This window comes from Aquarana catesbeiana, linkage group LG03, assembly GCF_042186555.1.
Source record: "Aquarana catesbeiana isolate 2022-GZ linkage group LG03, ASM4218655v1, whole genome shotgun sequence".
Lineage (NCBI taxonomy): Eukaryota > Metazoa > Chordata > Amphibia > Anura > Ranidae > Aquarana > Aquarana catesbeiana.
The window spans coordinates 679,193,467-679,211,338 of NC_133326.1; the positions used below are offsets into that span (position 1 = coordinate 679,193,467).

At 40.4% G+C, this 17,872-nt stretch overlaps 1 protein-coding gene across 1 annotated transcript in view; it reads right to left on the bottom strand.

Annotated features, from left to right (window-relative positions):
* Window positions 1–1,640: 1,640 nt before the first annotated feature.
* The window catches only part of LOC141134743 (uncharacterized), a 31,170-nt gene continuing 14,938 nt past the window's right edge, over window positions 1,641–17,872 (bottom strand). The window contains exons 2-7 of the mRNA XM_073624180.1: window positions 17,087–17,461; window positions 13,812–14,144; window positions 11,692–12,060; window positions 9,837–10,169; window positions 8,753–9,121; window positions 1,641–3,540 (exon numbers count right to left, since the gene is read on the bottom strand). Coding sequence (XP_073480281.1) covers window positions 3,401–3,540; window positions 8,753–9,121; window positions 9,837–10,169; window positions 11,692–12,060; window positions 13,812–14,144; window positions 17,087–17,461 — 1,919 coding nt within the window. The 3' untranslated portion in view covers window positions 1,641–3,400. The remainder of the gene's footprint in view (window positions 3,541–8,752; window positions 9,122–9,836; window positions 10,170–11,691; window positions 12,061–13,811; window positions 14,145–17,086; window positions 17,462–17,872) is intronic.

The following is a 17,872-nucleotide window of genomic DNA, read 5'->3' on the forward strand; positions in this document are numbered from 1 at the left end:
CCAGGCGGCAGCAGCTCTCCTCTCCCTTCCCCTACACAGGTAGGCTGCATTGGGGACACATGGCTGCATTGGGGGCACAGAGCTGCATTGGGGGCACAGAGCTGCATTGGGGGCACAGAGCTGCATTGGGGACACGGAGATGCAATGGGGAGACAGAGCTTGATTGGGGACACAGGGCTGCATTGGGGGACACAGAGCTGCATTGGGGACACAGGGCTGCATTGGGGGACACAGAGCTGCATTGGGGACACAGGCTGCATTGCGAACACAGACTGCAATGGGGACACAGCGCTGCAATGGGGACACAGAGCTGCAATGTTGACACAGAGCTGCATTGGAGACACAGAGCTTCATTGGGGACACATGGCTGCATTGGGGACACATGGCTGCAATGGGGACACATGGCTGCATTGGGGACACATGGCTGCATTGGGGACAAATGGCTGCATTGGGGACACAGAGCTGCAATGGGGACACATGGCTGCATTGGGGACACAGGGCTGCATTGGGGACAAAGGGCTGCATTGGGGACACAGAGCTGCAATGGGGACACATGGCTGCATTGGGGACACATGGCTGCATTGGGGACACAGGCTGCAATGGGGACTCATGGCTGCATTAGGGACACATGGCTGCATTGGGGACAAATGGCTGCATTGGGGACACAGAGCTGCATTGGGGACACAGAGCTGCATTGGGGACACAGAGCTGCATTGGGGACACAGAGCTGCATTGGGGACACATGGCTGCACACAGGCTGGACACATATGATATGAGTAAGCATCCAATGATGTGAAACGTGTTAGCGATTATTCACCCTGCACGTCTTTTTCTTATGTGACTGTATTTTGGATTTTTATACTCTACAATAAAGATGTTTTTTCTTCAGAGTGCGGCTATCCAGGAACTTTTTCATCTCCATCTAATTTGTACAAAGCCAGCACCTGGAGCGAGTTCATACTAGGGCGGAAGCAGTTTAAAGTTTGGAAGCTTTGTGAGCGGCATCTCCTTTTTCATCTGCATTTTTAAAGCTTGATTTAACATTTAATAAATGTGAGTGCATTTCCTAAGTTGGGCTGGTAAATCTTTAAATGCATTAACCAAAGAAACTGCACTATTGGATGTCTTTTTCCACTTTACCACAAGAGTTATAGAAAAAAAAATTCCTTTCCTGGGGAGCAAAAGAGCGGAGTGTGGTATTTTCTGGTCTATGGAAGTTTTTTTCTATACTGCCTAATTGGCCCATTTATGGGTCTTGTATGAAGGTGAGCAAGTATTTCACCGGATGATGGTGCACAGCTTTATATGCGGTGGAGCACTGAGAGAATATCAAGAGCAACACGCACTGCTTTTATATATGAAGAAACATTGGTGTTGAGCACTTACTGTGTGGACTGTTGGGACTTTTCTAATTTTACATATATTCACTGTGTCATTATATTGACATTTCACTTGGATAGTTATATTTTAATTACTGTATGTATTGGCGTATAACACGCACTTTTTCACCCTGAAAATCGGGTGCAAATAGCATGTGCGTGTTATACGCCGATACTTCAATTTTTTTTTTTTGGTTGGAACTCCACTTTAAAATGAATGTGCATGTTATAGCCTGTGCGTGTTATACGCCGATACATACGGTAGATGGTCTATTAGACCTGTTTGGCATTTGGATTTAGCAATTTATTCACAATGTTTTGCTAATTTATTATAAGTTATTAACAAATAAGTTTATTGATTGGGCAGCGCTATCACACATTGTTTAAAATTCTAATTTTCTTACCACAATCTGTCATTTTACTCCAGGTCAGTCCCTTCCCCCTCCAGTTAGAACATACATTAGGGAACACAATTAACCCCTTGATCGCCCCCTAGTGTTAACTCCTTCCCTGCCAGTGACATGTTTACAGTAATCAGTGTATTTTTAGAGCACTGATCGCTGTATAAATGTCAATGGTCCCAAAAATGTGTCAAAAGTGTCCGATGTGTCCGCCATAATGTCGCAGTTCCGATAAAAATTGTAGATCGCCGCCATTACTAGTAAAAAAAAAAATAATAATAAAAATGCTATAAATCTATCCCCTGTTTTGTAGATGCTATAACTTTTGCGCAAAACAATCAATATACACTTATGGCGTGTATTTGATTTTTTTGGGGATATTTATTATAGCAAAAAGTAAAAAATCGTATTTTTTTCAAAATTGAAGCTCTTTTTTTGTTTATAGCGCAAAAAATAAAAACCGCAGAGGTGACCAAATACCACCAAAAGAAAGCTTTATTTGTGGGAAAAAAAAGACATCTTGTTTGGGTACAACGTCGATTAAAAAATGATTTATTCATTAGTTTAGGCCAATATGTCATCTACTACATGTTTTTGGTAAATTATTGATTTTTACTACCAAAAATATGTAGAAGAATACATATCGGCCTAAACTGAGAAAAATTTCCTTTTTTTAAAAAAAATGGGGGATATTTATTATGGCAAAAAGTACAAAATATTGTGTTTTTTTTCAAAATTGTCGCTCTTTTTTTGTTTATAGCGCAAAAAATAAAAATCGCAGAGATGATCAAATACCACCAAAAAAATCTCTATTTGTGGGAAAAATAGGACGTCAATTTTGTTTCGGTAGAGTGTCGCACGACCGCGCAATTGTCAGTTAAAGCGACGCAGTGCCGAATCGCAAAACATGGCCCGGTCATTGGGCAGCCAAATCTTCTGAGGCTGAAGTGGTTAATGCAGGAGAATGTTCCCCAGTTGCTTCTAAACAGATTTCAGACTCCGTAATTCAACATGTGCTCATGCAGCAAATGCTCACAAGTGCAGAAGAGACCATGTGCTTACAGAGAAATAATGACTTCAGAAATCTGTCTTCTTACTGTTGTGTTTCAAATACCTCCATAGGCCTCGATCTGTGCGCATGGTATGGTCACCTGCTGACTCAACACCATCCACAGGGAGCTTAGCCTCTTACCACGTCAAAGAAAATAAATCCAATGCAATTTTGCTAGAGATTAGTTCAGTCAATTTTTGTCATTTCATTGTGTGAGAAAAAAGCATTATAATTAAAATACTCGATAAACCAAATCTAAAATGCACAGTATTGTTTCTACAAATATATAGTTTTGCATGGAAACAGACACATTTAGTATTGTTGGATTCCAGACAAAAAAATAAAATTAAAACCAAAAACACTGTGCTTCTGGGGTGCAATTCACAAACTATAGTATTTCTTTTTTTTTTTTTCACCAATTGTCTTATATTTCAAAAAAAAAAAGAAAAAAAATATATTGAAAGTGTGGTATCAAACTAAAGCACTATCTGTTCCCATAAAAAAAAATAAAGGTTGACAAAAAAGAAGCAATTGATAGTCCATTGTTATATAAATGCTGGTTATCTGCATCAGGTGGATCTCTTGGTGCTTTTAGCTCTTCCATATACACAGCCCAGAACCACTAGAATAACAGTGAAGAAGAATTTTACAGCAAGATATGCTGCTAATATTAAAGTTTCTCGACCAATATGGGACATCTGAGGTGGTTCTGTAAAAACAATTAGGATGTATGAGTATATCGTTGAACCAAGTACAATATGTTCAGGTCATATTTAAAATCAAATTTCACAAAAAAATAATAATAATAATAATAATGTAACACATAAAGTATAATTGCTTCACATACCATTTTGTAGATTACCCAGTTCAGCTCTGTACAACCCTTATAGTGAAAATGCTGGCTATCACCCACATTTGGTTTTGCTCTTACTTATTTTACTTATATTAAAAGTTTCACAATTTGGAGTATTTGGAAAAAAAAAAAATTTGGGCACAACTTAAAGTAGACTTTGGATATCTTTTTATATCCTTTTCCATCTTTATAAAGTTCCATTACCTTGTTACGCAGGTCTTTTGACAGTTCTTTTCTGCTCCCTACGGCTTAGTGTTTAGCTTGCTCAGTGCATCCACGCGAGAGCCAACAAACTCATTGACTACTTATACACAGATACTAACTGCAATTTAAATAGCCACAGATGTGGGAAATTAACCTTTAACTGCCATTTTAACCTATGTGTGTCACCTTGTGTGCCTGTACCAAGACCAAACATTCCAGGGGATGGAGATTTTTGATCAGGGCCATTTGGGTGATTTCTGTTCATTATGACTAAAAAAGGAGCTGAAAAACAACAACTATGTGATAATAAGTGTCTTTATATGATCACTATCTTTGAATAAAAGACAGTGTTTTGGCATGATCAGTCATATTTTCAAGCTCAATGCCATAATTTCACAATTTCTGCCAGGGTATGCAAACTTTTAAGCACATCTGTAAATTTGAAAAACCAAATGCCAAGAAATTTTCTTTCTAGTTGGTATTACGCTCTGGCATCTTCCAAAAACTGGAGAAATCGGGTTTGGTTGGACTGACCCTTACAAAGCAATGTATAGTGGTTCATATATTTTCTAACCTTATTGCCTGGACTAAACCTTATTGTCTTGACTAAAAAAAGGCAAAAAACATCTGAAATACTGCATTTGAATATATTTTATTCAAATTTTTAGCCAGCAGGTGGAGATAGAGGTTCTTTTTAGCTTCCCAGACATTTCACCACAAAACTTCAAGCCAATTTAATTAATAAATGTGGATCTAAAAATCTATGCTAAACTGATAGCACTAAGTTACATAGTTACATAGTAGGTGAGGTTGAAAAAAGACACAAGTCCATCAAGTCCAACCTATGTGTGATTATGTGTCAGTATTACATTATATATCCCTGTATGTTGCGGTCATTCAGGTGCTTATCTAATAGTTTCTTGAAGCTATCGATGCTCCCCGCTGAGACCACCGCCTGTGGAAGGGAATTCCACATCCTTGCCGCTCTTACAATAAAGAACCCTCTACGTAGTTTAAGGTTAAACCTCTTTTCTTCTAATTTGAATGAGTCTTGTTAAACTCTCTTCTGCGAAAAAGTTTTATTTCTATTGTAGGGTCACCAGTACGGTATTTGTATATTGAAATCATATTCCCTCTCAAGCATCTCTTCTCCAGAGAGAATAAGTTCAGTGCTCGCAACCTTTCCTCATAACTAAGATCCTCCAGACCCTTTATTAGCTTTGTTGCCCTTCTTTGTACTCGCTCCATTTCCAGTACATCCTTCCTGAGGACTGGTGCCCAGAACTGGACAGCATACTCCAGGTGCGGCCGGACCAGAGTCTTGTAGAGTGGGAGAATTATCGTTTTATCTCTGGAGTTGATCCCCCTTTTAATGCATGCCAATATTCTGTTTGCTTTGTTAGCAGCATCTTGGCATTGCATGCCATTGCTGAGCCTATCATCTACTAGGACCCCCAGGTCCTTTTCCATCCTAGATTCCCCCAGAGGTTCTCCCCCCAGTGTATAGATTGCATTCATATTTTTGCCACCCAAATGCATTATTTTACATTTTTCTACATTGAACCTCATTTGCCATGTAGTTGCCAACCCCATTAATTTGTTCAGGTCTTTTTGCAAGGTTTCCACATCCTGCAGAGAAGTTATTGCCCTGCTTAGCTTAGTATCATCTGCAAATACAGAGATTGAACTGTTTATCCCATCCTCCAGGTCGTTTATGAACAAATTAAATAGGATTGGTCCCAGCACAGAACCCTGGGGAACCCCACTACCCACCCCTGACCATTCCGAATACTCCCCATTTATCACCACCCTCTGAACTCGCCCTTGTAGCCAGTTTTCAATCCATGTACTCACCCTATGGTCCATGCCAACGGACCTTATTTTGTACAGTAAACGTTTATGGGGAACTGTGTCAAATGCTTTTGCAAAATGCAGATACACTACGTCTACGTGCCTTCCTTTATCTAGATGGCAACTCACCTCCTCATAGAAGGTTAGTAGATTGGTTTGGCAAGAATGATTCTTCATGAATCCATGCTGATTACTGCTAATGATACCGTTCTCATTACTAAAATCTTGTATATAGTCCCTTATCATCCCCTCCAAGACTTTACATACTATTGATGTTAGGCTAACTGGTCTGTAATTCCCAGGGATGTATTTTGGGCCCTTTTTAAATATTGGTGCTACATTGGCTTTTTTCCAATCAGCTGGTACCATTCCAGTCAATAGACTGTCTGTAAATATTAGGAACAACGGTCTGGCAATCACTTGACTGAGTTCCCTAAGTACCCTCGGATGCAAGCCATCTGGTCCCGGTGATTTATTAATGTTAAATTTCTCAAGTCTAATTTTAATTCTGTCCTCTGTTAACCATGGAGGTGGTTCCTGTGTTGTGTCATGAGGATAAACACTGCAGTTTTGGTTACTGAAGCCCCCCCGATTCATTCGTGAAGACTGAGGAGAAGAATAAATTCAATACCTTCACCATTTCCCCATCCTTTGTAACCAGATGCCCTTCCTCATTCTTTATGGGGCCAATATAGTCTGTCCTACCTTTTTTACTGTTTACATACTTAAAGAATTTCTTGGGATCTTTTTTGCTCTCCTCCGCTAGGTGTCTTTCATGTTCTATCTTAGCCGTCCTAATTGCACGCTTACATTTCTTGTTGCATTTTTTATAAAGTTTGAATGCTGAGGATGATCCCTCAACCTTGTATTTCTTGAAGGCCTTCTCCTTTGCTTTTATATGCATTTTTACATTGGAGTTAAGCCATCCAGGACTTTTGTTCGCTCTTTTAAATTTATTACCAATGGGATGCATTGGCCAATGCCCTTTAATATGCTCTTAAAGCAAACCCATCTCTCCTCCGTGTTCTTTGTTCCAAATATTTTATCCCAATTTATGCCTTTTTAGCAAGGTCTGTAGCTTAGGGAAGTTGGCTCTTTTGAAATTCAGTGTCTTTGTATTCCCTTATGTTTCCTATTTGTGTGATTTATACTGAAACTAATTGACCTGGAAGGTTACCTTCCTTAATTAAGCAATATCAAGTAGGTTTTGTCTCAGGGTGGCAGAATGCTGATGCTACTAGACGCATTCTAAATCTTATCCATCATGTTGACGTCACCGGTGAGCCTTCTCTGCTTCTTACTTTGGATGCACTGGGGCTATATTCTGTACCTTCAGCTTTTGTATTCTCGGAAGGCCTATTCTATAAAAGCTTTTCTATTATGAATGGTATAAAGCTGGGGTGACCACTGTTTCCCTTTAATCTTTGCACTACTTTTGGAACTCCTTACAGAGAAGCTTTGCACACATCAGCACATTACTGGCATAAAAGCCTCCACACCATAACATTGTTTGTTGATGATGTTATCCTGACGTTCTCAAGCTCGGCTCTCTTTCCCTATCAAAGGCCTACAAAGTGCTTCAGTTATTTAAAAAAGTATTATATTATAAAATCAACAAAACCAAATCAAGCCTTTTGGACATTAATGTGAATTCAACTTTCAAATCCAATATACAATCTAGGTGTCACTTCCTATAGGCGCAGGAGCCACTGCATTATCTGGGTTTTACTCTTACATCCTCCTTTTATAACCTCCACAATGCAAATGTTGTACCCCTTGGTGAGCGGAGATCTAGATCGGTTGAAAAAACATTACTTATTGGGGTTTGGGAGGCTGGCTGCTTTTAAGATGTTGGTTCTTCCAAAGATCCTATATTATTTCAGGACATTACCCATTTGCATTCCTAATTCCTTGTACCAGGCACTTCAGTCAAAGGTTTCCAAATTTATCTGGCTGAATAAGAGACCTAGATGTCCTCTTGCCATTTTAGCTAAGCATAGGAAGGCAGGAGGCATGGGGTTCTCCATTTTTACAGATTTCCACATGGCCACTATCCTGGGCCAACTGAAATCTTGGATACACCAGAATTACTTTAATTTGTGAAGTCAGCTGGAACAGGCGTCTGTTCTCCTAGGGAGCTTATTCTTGCTATTGTTAATCCCCCAGTGTTGTCTTATCCCATCCGCATATTCACATTCTATCATTGCAGTTGCTCTTGGGGCATGGGATTATTACATAAAAACACACTGTAGCCATTCCCGAATTACCACTATACCGTTAGAAGCCCTTCAATTCTTCCTTAAGGAGTAATTGTTTAAAAATTGGGGAAAGGGTAATAAGTTAGCTACATTTAATGATCTCACTTTGAAATTTTCCATCTCACAGAAAGATTTCTTACTCTATGCCAAAACAGCAGCCTGCCTAAGTAAATACCCTATTTCTAACTTGAACCTCCCTGACCTCACAAATGCACTTTTGGAAGAATGATCAAACATTCCCATAGACACACTCCTAAACCTTGTGGACAGCCTTCCCAGAAGAGTTGAAGCTGTTATAGCTGCCAAGGGTGGGTCAACTCATTATTGAACCCTACAGACTAAGACTGGGATGCCATTAAAGTCCACGTGTGTAAAGGCAGGCGTCCCAATACTTTTGGTAAAATAGTGTACATTTGGAAAAACAGCAGAAATATGCAGTCAATCAGACAGCGAGAGTCTGAAAGCAAACCTTTTCTGCTGATCTTGCTTTAGAAAACCCATAATGCTCTGAATTAGCAGTGTCATGGGACCAGCCCGTATTTCATGTTTATTTGTAATACAAAAATTGAATATAAAGTGCAAAAAATTGAATAAATAATTAAAATCAAACCAAAATAGTTGTAGAAGGAAATAATTAAAGCTGAACTCCAGCCAGGATTAAAAGATTATAATTATAAACGTGACCTGGAGTTCAACTTTAATTACTGGCATCACACATACAGTTAAATGATAAATATGGAGCCCCTTAACGTTACCATTGATGTTTAGCTTGGTTCCTCCTCCATACTGAATTTTATCTTCACATTGATTGTCTCCTTTACACAGTTTGACCACTACGAAGCAGTAAAATGAAGTATTATCTGCCTTTGTCACACCCTTTATCATTAGATTAGTCATCCCTGTTATGGATGTCCGATGTCTATATGTAGAGTGAACCATTTCTTGGTAGGGGTGGTAGGCGTACAGTCCAGTTACATTCCCCACTCTCCAGTATACATTGACCCGCAGAACATCTCTCTCTGTATACTGATCACTAGGAAGGGTGTAGGAGCAGGAAAGAAGCACTGAATGTCCTTCTTGTACTGAGATCTCATTAGTTGGTTGATCCCAGGATGGTTGGTAATCTAGAGGAAAAAAAAGTTGAAATAAGCCAATTGTCAAATGTGAATCCATCAAAATCTAGTCCTGGTTTTACTTAACAAGCTCTAGTCTCTAGGTGCTTTGTAGCCTTGTGCACTCATATCTTGATTTACTAAAGGCAAATTAACTGTTCACTTTGGAAAAGAAGTTGCACTTTGTATGGCAATTAACTCCAGATCTTAGTGAATGTGGTGATATTTTACTTTGCAAAGAATACCTATTTCCTTGCACAGGAAAGAAAACTGTATGTTTGCAGGCACATGATTAGATGATGGAAGTCAACAGAGCTTCACCTCAATCACTAAGCTTTGGGGAAATGTTCTTCGCAAAGTCCAACTTCCTTTGCAAAGTCAACAGTCTATTTGTCTTTAGTAAATCTAACCCAATGCCTCAGAAAGCACTGTAGGCAGTGAATGAGCACAATTGCTAGTCTTTATAGAAGGACAGAGTGGGTTTTTAGATTTTCCCCTCACTTCGTGTCATTCTGACAGTGCTGATACCAGACTAGAATTGAATGAGAATCTGCAACAAGAACACAGACAAATCTGAGCGAGGTTCTAGCCTTCCTCTACTCTACTAAAGTGCTTTAATTCTGTCTGCGTTCATGTTGGAGAGTTCCCCTCACTTCTTGTCTGGGGAAATGTTCTCAGCCGGACAAGAAGTGAGGAGAAAGGGAAGAATAGTGTTCTGTATTTGTACCTGCAACAATCAGCATTGTAAATTGTTTGCTTTCCAGTGTTTCTCCTTTGTTAGAGGTAGAGATGACACAGCAAAAACTTTGCTGATCATATAATTTAATGTTATGAATGCGCAGTGAGACATCTTGCTTGAAATTGACCACAGAATACCGGCCGTATTGGTGGGCATTACTCCATTCTTGTATGCGTGTATCAGTACACGTAGTATGTTCTTTGGCATAATACCAGGTGACCTTTGTAAGAGTCGAGGTGTTCTTGGAGTAATAACACGGGATGATGACCTCTTCACCTGAAACAGCCATCACTTCATCCAGCTGAGTGATATATTCTGTATCTGAACAAAGAAAATGGGTTAGAGGGGTATGTATGTATGTATATGGCCTGAACAGAGAAAATTACATTTTTATAGAGAGCAGGGTCTGCCCAGTGATTGTTGAAGAATTATGGACTCTGAATTCAAGGATTGGTGGAGAGAGAGCAGTCAGTTCCAGGTTACCCTTATCCATTCCCAGCCATTGGGAGGTGGGTACACCTGAGAAGACTAGATTAAATCTGTTCACTTTCATGAAATACCTGCAATAAAAGAGGGAACATGCTTAACTTTCTGGAGGCCCATTTGTTTAAATATCGTCCTTTTTGCTGCTTTCTGACCAACCCATCGAACCCCTGTTTCCCCCAGTGCAATGGTTGCCATGGAAATCCAGGGAATTTATTCCACTGCCCTTAGGAAAGGGTTTTTTCCTCTTGTGTGGCCAAAGCAGCAAAAGTTGCCCAAAGAATCTTCATTTTCCCTTCCTTTGCATCAAAACTTCAGGAGGTGTGTGAGAAAAAGCCTAACAAATTTAACTCTATAACAACAAGATCAATTAGAAATCTAGTAGGGTGTCTCAAACCCTCATAATAGCCATTGCAGATACGTAAATTTGAAAAACCATATGGCAAGACATTTTTTCACCAGTTGGTTTAGCTCTCTGATGTATCAGTTTTGATTGCACTGACCCTTACAAAGGAATGTATAGTGATTTATATATTTTGTAACCTTATTTGCTATTGTCTGGACTAAAAAAGCCAACAAACTTCTGAACTACTGCATTTGTATATATCTAATTCTTATTTTAAGCCAGCATGTGGAGATGGCTTAATGCTTCCCAGACTCTACCTATCTGATTTGATGAAAAAAAAGCCTTTTGTTCACAGTCATCAATATCACTAGCTGAAAAGAACATACAGATAAATGAGTCAAGGCAGTAGCTCCTCTTGGCCTGCCTCTTAAGATAGCTATGCACAAATTTTCAATCAATAGGGCAGAGAGAGTCTGAAAGTAAACACTTTCTGCTGTGCTCGCTTTATAAAATTCACAAAAATATATAGATAAATACCATTGAACCAAAACAGTTGTGTTTTTTTGGGGATTTTTTTTAACAATCCTGCTGACACCTTTATCAACACTAATAAGTCATATAGAAGGAAATTGTTTATACAGTGACCCCTAAAGCTGAACTCTAGCCAGGAATAAAAGATTATCATTATGTAGGCGCTTTCTCACCTTCTAGTTCCTCCATGACCCCCCCCCCTAATATGTCCCCTATTATTCATGTATTATTACGCTCTGTTTTCTCACTATGGAGAAATGGCTCCCAACCACTTAACCTCCATCATGTATTTTTCTGAAGGGAACAGTGAGGAGCTGATGTTACAGCTCATTTTTGAGTAGGCGTACAATCTCTGCAGCCCTTGGCCATGACCTGCTTACATGGGATTGGAAAATGATGAAGAACCTAGAGTTCAGCTTAAGTTTCTGGAATCAGACATACAGTGAAATGATAAATATGGAGCTAGAAGCCCCTTAACTTTACCTTTGATGATTAATCTGGTTCCTCCCCCATACTGAATTTTATCTTCATCTTGATTGTTACCTTCACACAGTTTGACCACCAAAAAGCAGTGAAATGAAGTGTTGTCTGCCTTCATCACATCCTTTATCATTAGATTAGTCATCCCTGTTATGGATGTTCGATGTTTATATGTAGAGTGAACCATTTCCTCGTAGGGGTGGTAGGCATATGGTCCGGTTACATTCCCCACTCTCCAATATACATTGACCCGCAGAACATCTCTCTCTGTATACCGACCACTAGGAAGGGTGTAGGAGCAGGAAAGGAGCACTGAATGTCCTTCTTGTACTGAGATCTCATTAGTTGGCTGATCCCAGGATGATTGGTAATCTAGAGGAAAAAAGTTGAAATTAACCAATGTAAAACAGCAAAATCCAGTCCTGGTTTTACTTAAAGGGGTTGTACACCCTCATGGTTTTTCACCTTAATGCATCAAGGTGAAAAACCTTCTGTAGTACTGCAAACCCCCCCCCCCCCCCAGTGCCCCTGTTTTACTTGTCTGAACCCGATTTTCTTCTCCCCGGGCACAAGCACACCAGCTCTAGCTGGTGTCTCGTGTCCTGATTGGATAGATTGATAGCAGCACAGCCATTGGCTCCTGCTGCTGTCAATCGAATTCAATGACGCGGGGGGCGGGGCTGAGTCCAGCTTTTTGTGTCAATAGATGCAGGAGCAGGACTTGGGAGCACGCCCGCACAGGTGTCGATTCAGGGAGGAGTTACTAGCACCGCTGAGGGACCTCAGAAAAGGAGGATTGGGGCCACTCTGTGCAAAACTAACTGCACAGTGGAGGTAACTATGACATGTTTGTTATTTAAAAAAAAAGGGTTTAGTAACCCTTTAACAAGCTCTAGTTTCTAGGTGCTTTGTGGCTTTTTGTACTCGCATCTTGATTTACTAAAGGCAATTGAACTGTTCACTGTTAAGCTTACTCCTAGCGTAGGTGGTCAGGCACTATAGCTGGCCTCTGTGTTCTTCTCCTCTAGCAGCCCCCTCTCCCATAAGACAAGCAGGCCTACTGGTACTTGGTTGCCCCCAGGTCTTATACACAATGCTATAGTGCCTGGCCACAATACTGGGGCAGGTGTGGATGTCAGACAGGCAGAGTGATCAGTGACAGTCTGGGTCCAGGACAGGCTGAGTTCTGAGCATAGTTGATATCTGATCCAAAGTCGTCAAAACTATCAGACAGCCCAGATAAACAAGGAGCTTGGAGCATGTGTTACAACGCTGTACAAAGCATGAGACTGCAGTCTTGGCTGGCCTAAATTGGGTTTGTTCTATACCCAGAGACTGGCCACATCAATCACCTTGCAGATTGACAAGCAGACAAGGAGATTGCATCACAGCAAAAACCAGGAAGCTGGTATAGGACCAACAGCTGTTGTGGAACTGGAGCGTTACACGCTCCTGACATTCAATTTGCAAAAGAAGTTGCACTTTGTAAAAGAATTTACTCCAAAGCTTAGTGAATGCGATGAAATTTCGTTTTGTGAAGAATACTCAATCGGGTGCAAGAAAAATTTAAAAAACCTGTGTTTTTGATGGCACGTGATTGCATGGTGGAAGTGAACAGAGCTTCACCTCAGTTACTAAGCTCTGGGGAAAATTTCCTTGCAAAGTGCAACTGCCCTTGCAAAGTGAACAGCCTATTTGCCTTCAGTGAATCAAGCCCAAAGCCTCAGAAAGCACTATAGGCAGTGGGTGAGCACAATAGCTAGTCTTTTTAGGAGCTCAGAAATTGCAGGCTCCATATTTCTTTCAGCACCCCTTGAACGTAACAAAAAGTTTGTCCAGCTCAAATTTTGTGTGTGTTTTGGATAGAGTGGGTTTTTAGGTTTTTCCCCCAATTTGCGTCATGCTGACAGTGCTGATACCAGACTAGAAGTGAAGGGAAATCGGCAACAAGAAGACAGACAAATATGAGCGAGGTTCTATTCTTCCTCTACTCTACTAAAGAAAAGTATTTTAATTCTGTCAGCTTTAATATTGGAGAGTTCCCCTCACTTCTTGTCTGGGGAAATGTTCTCAGCAGGATAAGAAATGAGGGCAAAGGAAAGAATAGTGTTCTGTATTCGTACCTGCAACAATCAGCATTGTAAATTGTTTGCTTTCCAATGTTTCTCCTGTGGTAGAGGTAGAGATGACACAACAAAAACTTTGCTGATCATATAATTTAATATTAAGAATGCGCAGTGAGACGTCTTGCGTGAAATTAACCACAGAGTACCGACCATATTGGTGTGCTTTACTCCATTCTTGTATGCGTGTATCAGTACACATATTGTGTTCTTTGGCATAATACCAAGTGACCTTTGTGAGAGTCGATGCATCCTTGGAGTAAAAACACGGGATGATGACCTCTTCGCCTGAAACAGCCATAACTTCATCTAGCTGAGTGATATAATCTGTACCTAAACAAAGAAAATGGGTTAGAGGGAACGTATGTGTATGTGTGTGTGTATATATATATATATATATATATATATATATAGCCTGAGCACTGAGCAGAGAGGATCATATTTTTGTAGAGTAGGGTCTGCCCAGTGATTGTTGAAGAATTTTGGACTCTGAGTCCTGGGATTAGTACTTGTGGAGAGAAGATAGCCAGCTCCGGGTTCCCCTTATCCCTTTCTAGGGTAGCCACTGGGAGGTGGGCACACCAGAGGTGACAAGGTTAAATCGATTTATGTGAAATACCTCCAGTAAAAGAGGAAACATGCTTGCAGGCAGGTGCAGTCTGCTGTCTCCACTGCAGGTGGCACTCACAGCAGCAATGCAGAGGCAGATGAAGTCATGGGGAACAGGGTTCCTCTATGGTTTCCTGAGTCACATTTTGCTATCACCAGTTGCGTTGGATTTTTTTGAACAGTGAATGGACTGTATATATAATGCATGTCAGTTTGTGGATCAAGCAAATAGCACTTTGCACATAGCACTTTTGTAGTGCATGGGAACACGTTTGTGAATATTTTGAGCACAATTATATTGGATGTATTTTATGACAGATGTTATTTGAGTATTAATGCATATATTTTTTATTTGTCGCACAGAGTCACTTTTTACTCTTAATTAACATTAAGTTGTGGCACTAATTATAGCACTTCATGCATGTGATCTTATAACGGCAATTAATAGAGTGTGGATATATGGATAAGTAGAGAAACAAATTTTTTAACCACTTCCGGACCGCCACACGCTGATGTACGTCCAAACTTTGAAGGGGGGGATATCGTTGTTATGGCAGCAGCTAGCTGCCATAACCCCGGTATCCCTGTTTTCGTGCGGCGGTCCTCTTTCTGATAAAAGTGGTCCCTGCGGCGGATTCGCCGCAAGATCACTTTTATCGGTGGCGGGAGAGGGGCCCCCTCCCGCCGCGATCCGGTGCCCTCCGCCGCTTACCGGAGCCGTCGGTAGCGGCGGAGGCGATCGCGTCCGTCTCCCTCCTGTGCCTGGAGACGAGTATGGCTAAGATGGTGCCCACTTGTCTCCATGACACTGCTGCCTCTTAAAGGCATATTTTTTTCATGTCATTTTTTTTTTTTATTGCATTTTAGTGTAAATATGAGATCTGAGGTCTTTTTGACCCCAGATCTCATATTTAAGAGGTCCTGTCATGCTTTTTTCTATTACAAGGGATGTTTACATTAGGAATAAATAATAATAATAGGAATAAAAGTGACACCATTTTTATTTTTTTTTTAAACAGTGTAAAAATAAATAAAATAATGTAAAATAAATAATAAAAATAAAAAAAAATGTTTAAAGACCCCCCGTCCCGACGAACTCGCGCGCAGAAGCGAATGCGTACGCCAGTAGCACCCGCATATGAAAACGGTGGTCAAACCACACATGTGAGGTATCACCGTGACAGGTAGAGCGAGAGCAATAATTCTAGCCCTAGACCTCCTCTGTAACGCAAAACATGCAAACTGTAGAATTTTTTAAATGTCGCCTATGGAGATTTTTAAGGGTAAAAGTTTGACGCCATTCCACGAGCGGGCGCAATTTTGAAGCGTGACATGTTGGGTATCAATTTACTTGGCGTAACATTATATTTCACAATATAAAAAAAATTGGGCTAACTTTACTGTTGTCTTATTTTTTTATACGAAAAAGTGCATTTTTTCCAAAAAGACCGCTGGGCAAATACAGTGCAAAAAAAAGTATTGCAACGACCGCCATTTTATTCTCTAGGGTGTTAGAAAAAAAAACATATATAATGTTTGGGGGTTCTAAGTAATTTTCTAGCAAAAAAAACGTTTTTAAACATGTAAACACCTAAATTCCAAAACGAGGCTGGTCCTTAAGTGGTTAATAGTTCACATGCTGCACTATAATTGAGCACAGAGTTACACTAATTTGAGTCAGTGGTGTCATTATATTATTTCTTATGTGGTTTACTACAGAGATAGTCTATCGTGTGGTGTGTATATATATATATATATATATGTGTGTGTAAAAAACACAAAGGCATATTTTTTAGCACAGCACTTTTTCTGTTATCATCTACAATATAGTTTTATAAGGTGAATAAACAGGGGGCTAGGATATTAGGAAAGGCTCTTTTTTATTATAGGTATGTCATTCTGTACAAGTGACCCTGTGCTGACAGGATGACTTTAAAACATTGGGTTGTGAAGCATTTCTATTGGAAGTGGCCAACCTGAGATTTGGTGGAGCCTGGGGAGAGCCACGGGCCTTGGTGTTCTCCTACATGCGGATAGATAGATAGAGAGAGAGATAGAGAGATAGATAGAGAGAGATAGAGAGATAGATAGATAGATATATAGCTACAGGGCTTTTTTTCTCAGAGAATTGGTGCAGGAACTCCCCATCACTTCTTGACTATGCCCCTACCCACTTCTGAGCACCATCCCTTGGTTCTTCCCCCTACCCCACCCCCCACCCCCCGTTTCACCCCTTTTAGAGAATATAGAGCCAAGTATCATTTAGTCTTGCTACGTAAATTTGTATGGAATTTGTTAATGATAACAAGGAAAGCAGTAAAATAGATCCACCCCAGCCAGCAGTAATAGACTACCCTAGCAACAATATATTCCCTTAGTAGCAATGGACCCCCACAACAAAATACCACCCCAGTGACAACAGACCCCTGGGAGCAACAACAAATCTCCCAGCAACCAGCAACAATAGACCCTCACTCAATAGTAGATCCCTTCCAGCAACAATTGACCCCAGAGCAACATAAGCACCCCCCAGCACATCCCAGCACTCCTTGCCATTGCATACATCAGTGCTGGAGGTGCTGAAGGAGCCGGAACTGCGTTCCCCCACATTCCCACTGAAAAAAAAGCCATAGATAGATAGATAGATAGATAGATGAATAATTTACCTGTAAACTGCAGAAGAGTGCCCTGTATGCTATCCTTAAATACATAATTATGACTCATATTGTATAGTTGACAGCAAAATCTTTGCCTCTTTGTAGACTCTAGCCCTGTAATTGTGATATATTCTGTCCGATTCCTGTTCGGATCCTTTTCTCTGTAGAGTCTTCCCTTATATTTCTCTGTAACTTTTCCAGAAGATGAAATGATTATGTCCTTGCCAGATGAGCAATATTCTCCATCGGTCTCCCCCCAAATAACCCGTACATCTTCATTTGGTTTCCTAGGGTTGGCGTATGAACATGGAATGGTAACAGATCCTCCAGACTGCACTGTGCGAGTTTTGACCTGATGAACACACACGGGAGATCCTGTGATCCCTAAAATTAGAAGACAACACAAGATTTAATATCAGTAATAAAAAAAGAGGTGATTTTTTTTCAGTGTTCTTTTAGACATCCAAGAAGAGATCAGCTTGATGTAAATGATCTTATTAATGTTAATGTATAAAATCCTATACGGGGGAAGTCATATTTGCTCAAGTACCCAGGCTTTACTACCTGCTTTGCAATCCTACAGCGTGCTTGTTCCTGTATGCAGTGTAGGACACAACCATGTTTGCTGCTGCTATTCCCTCCCTGTCACTGGTAGCTTATATAACAAGACATCTTTCTAAATGCTTGTAGCTCCCTCGAATTCCAGGGCTCATAGCCATGTTACATAGTTACATAGTTACATAGTAAGGTTGAATAAAGACACCAGTCCATCCAGTTCAACCTGAGTGAGTACAC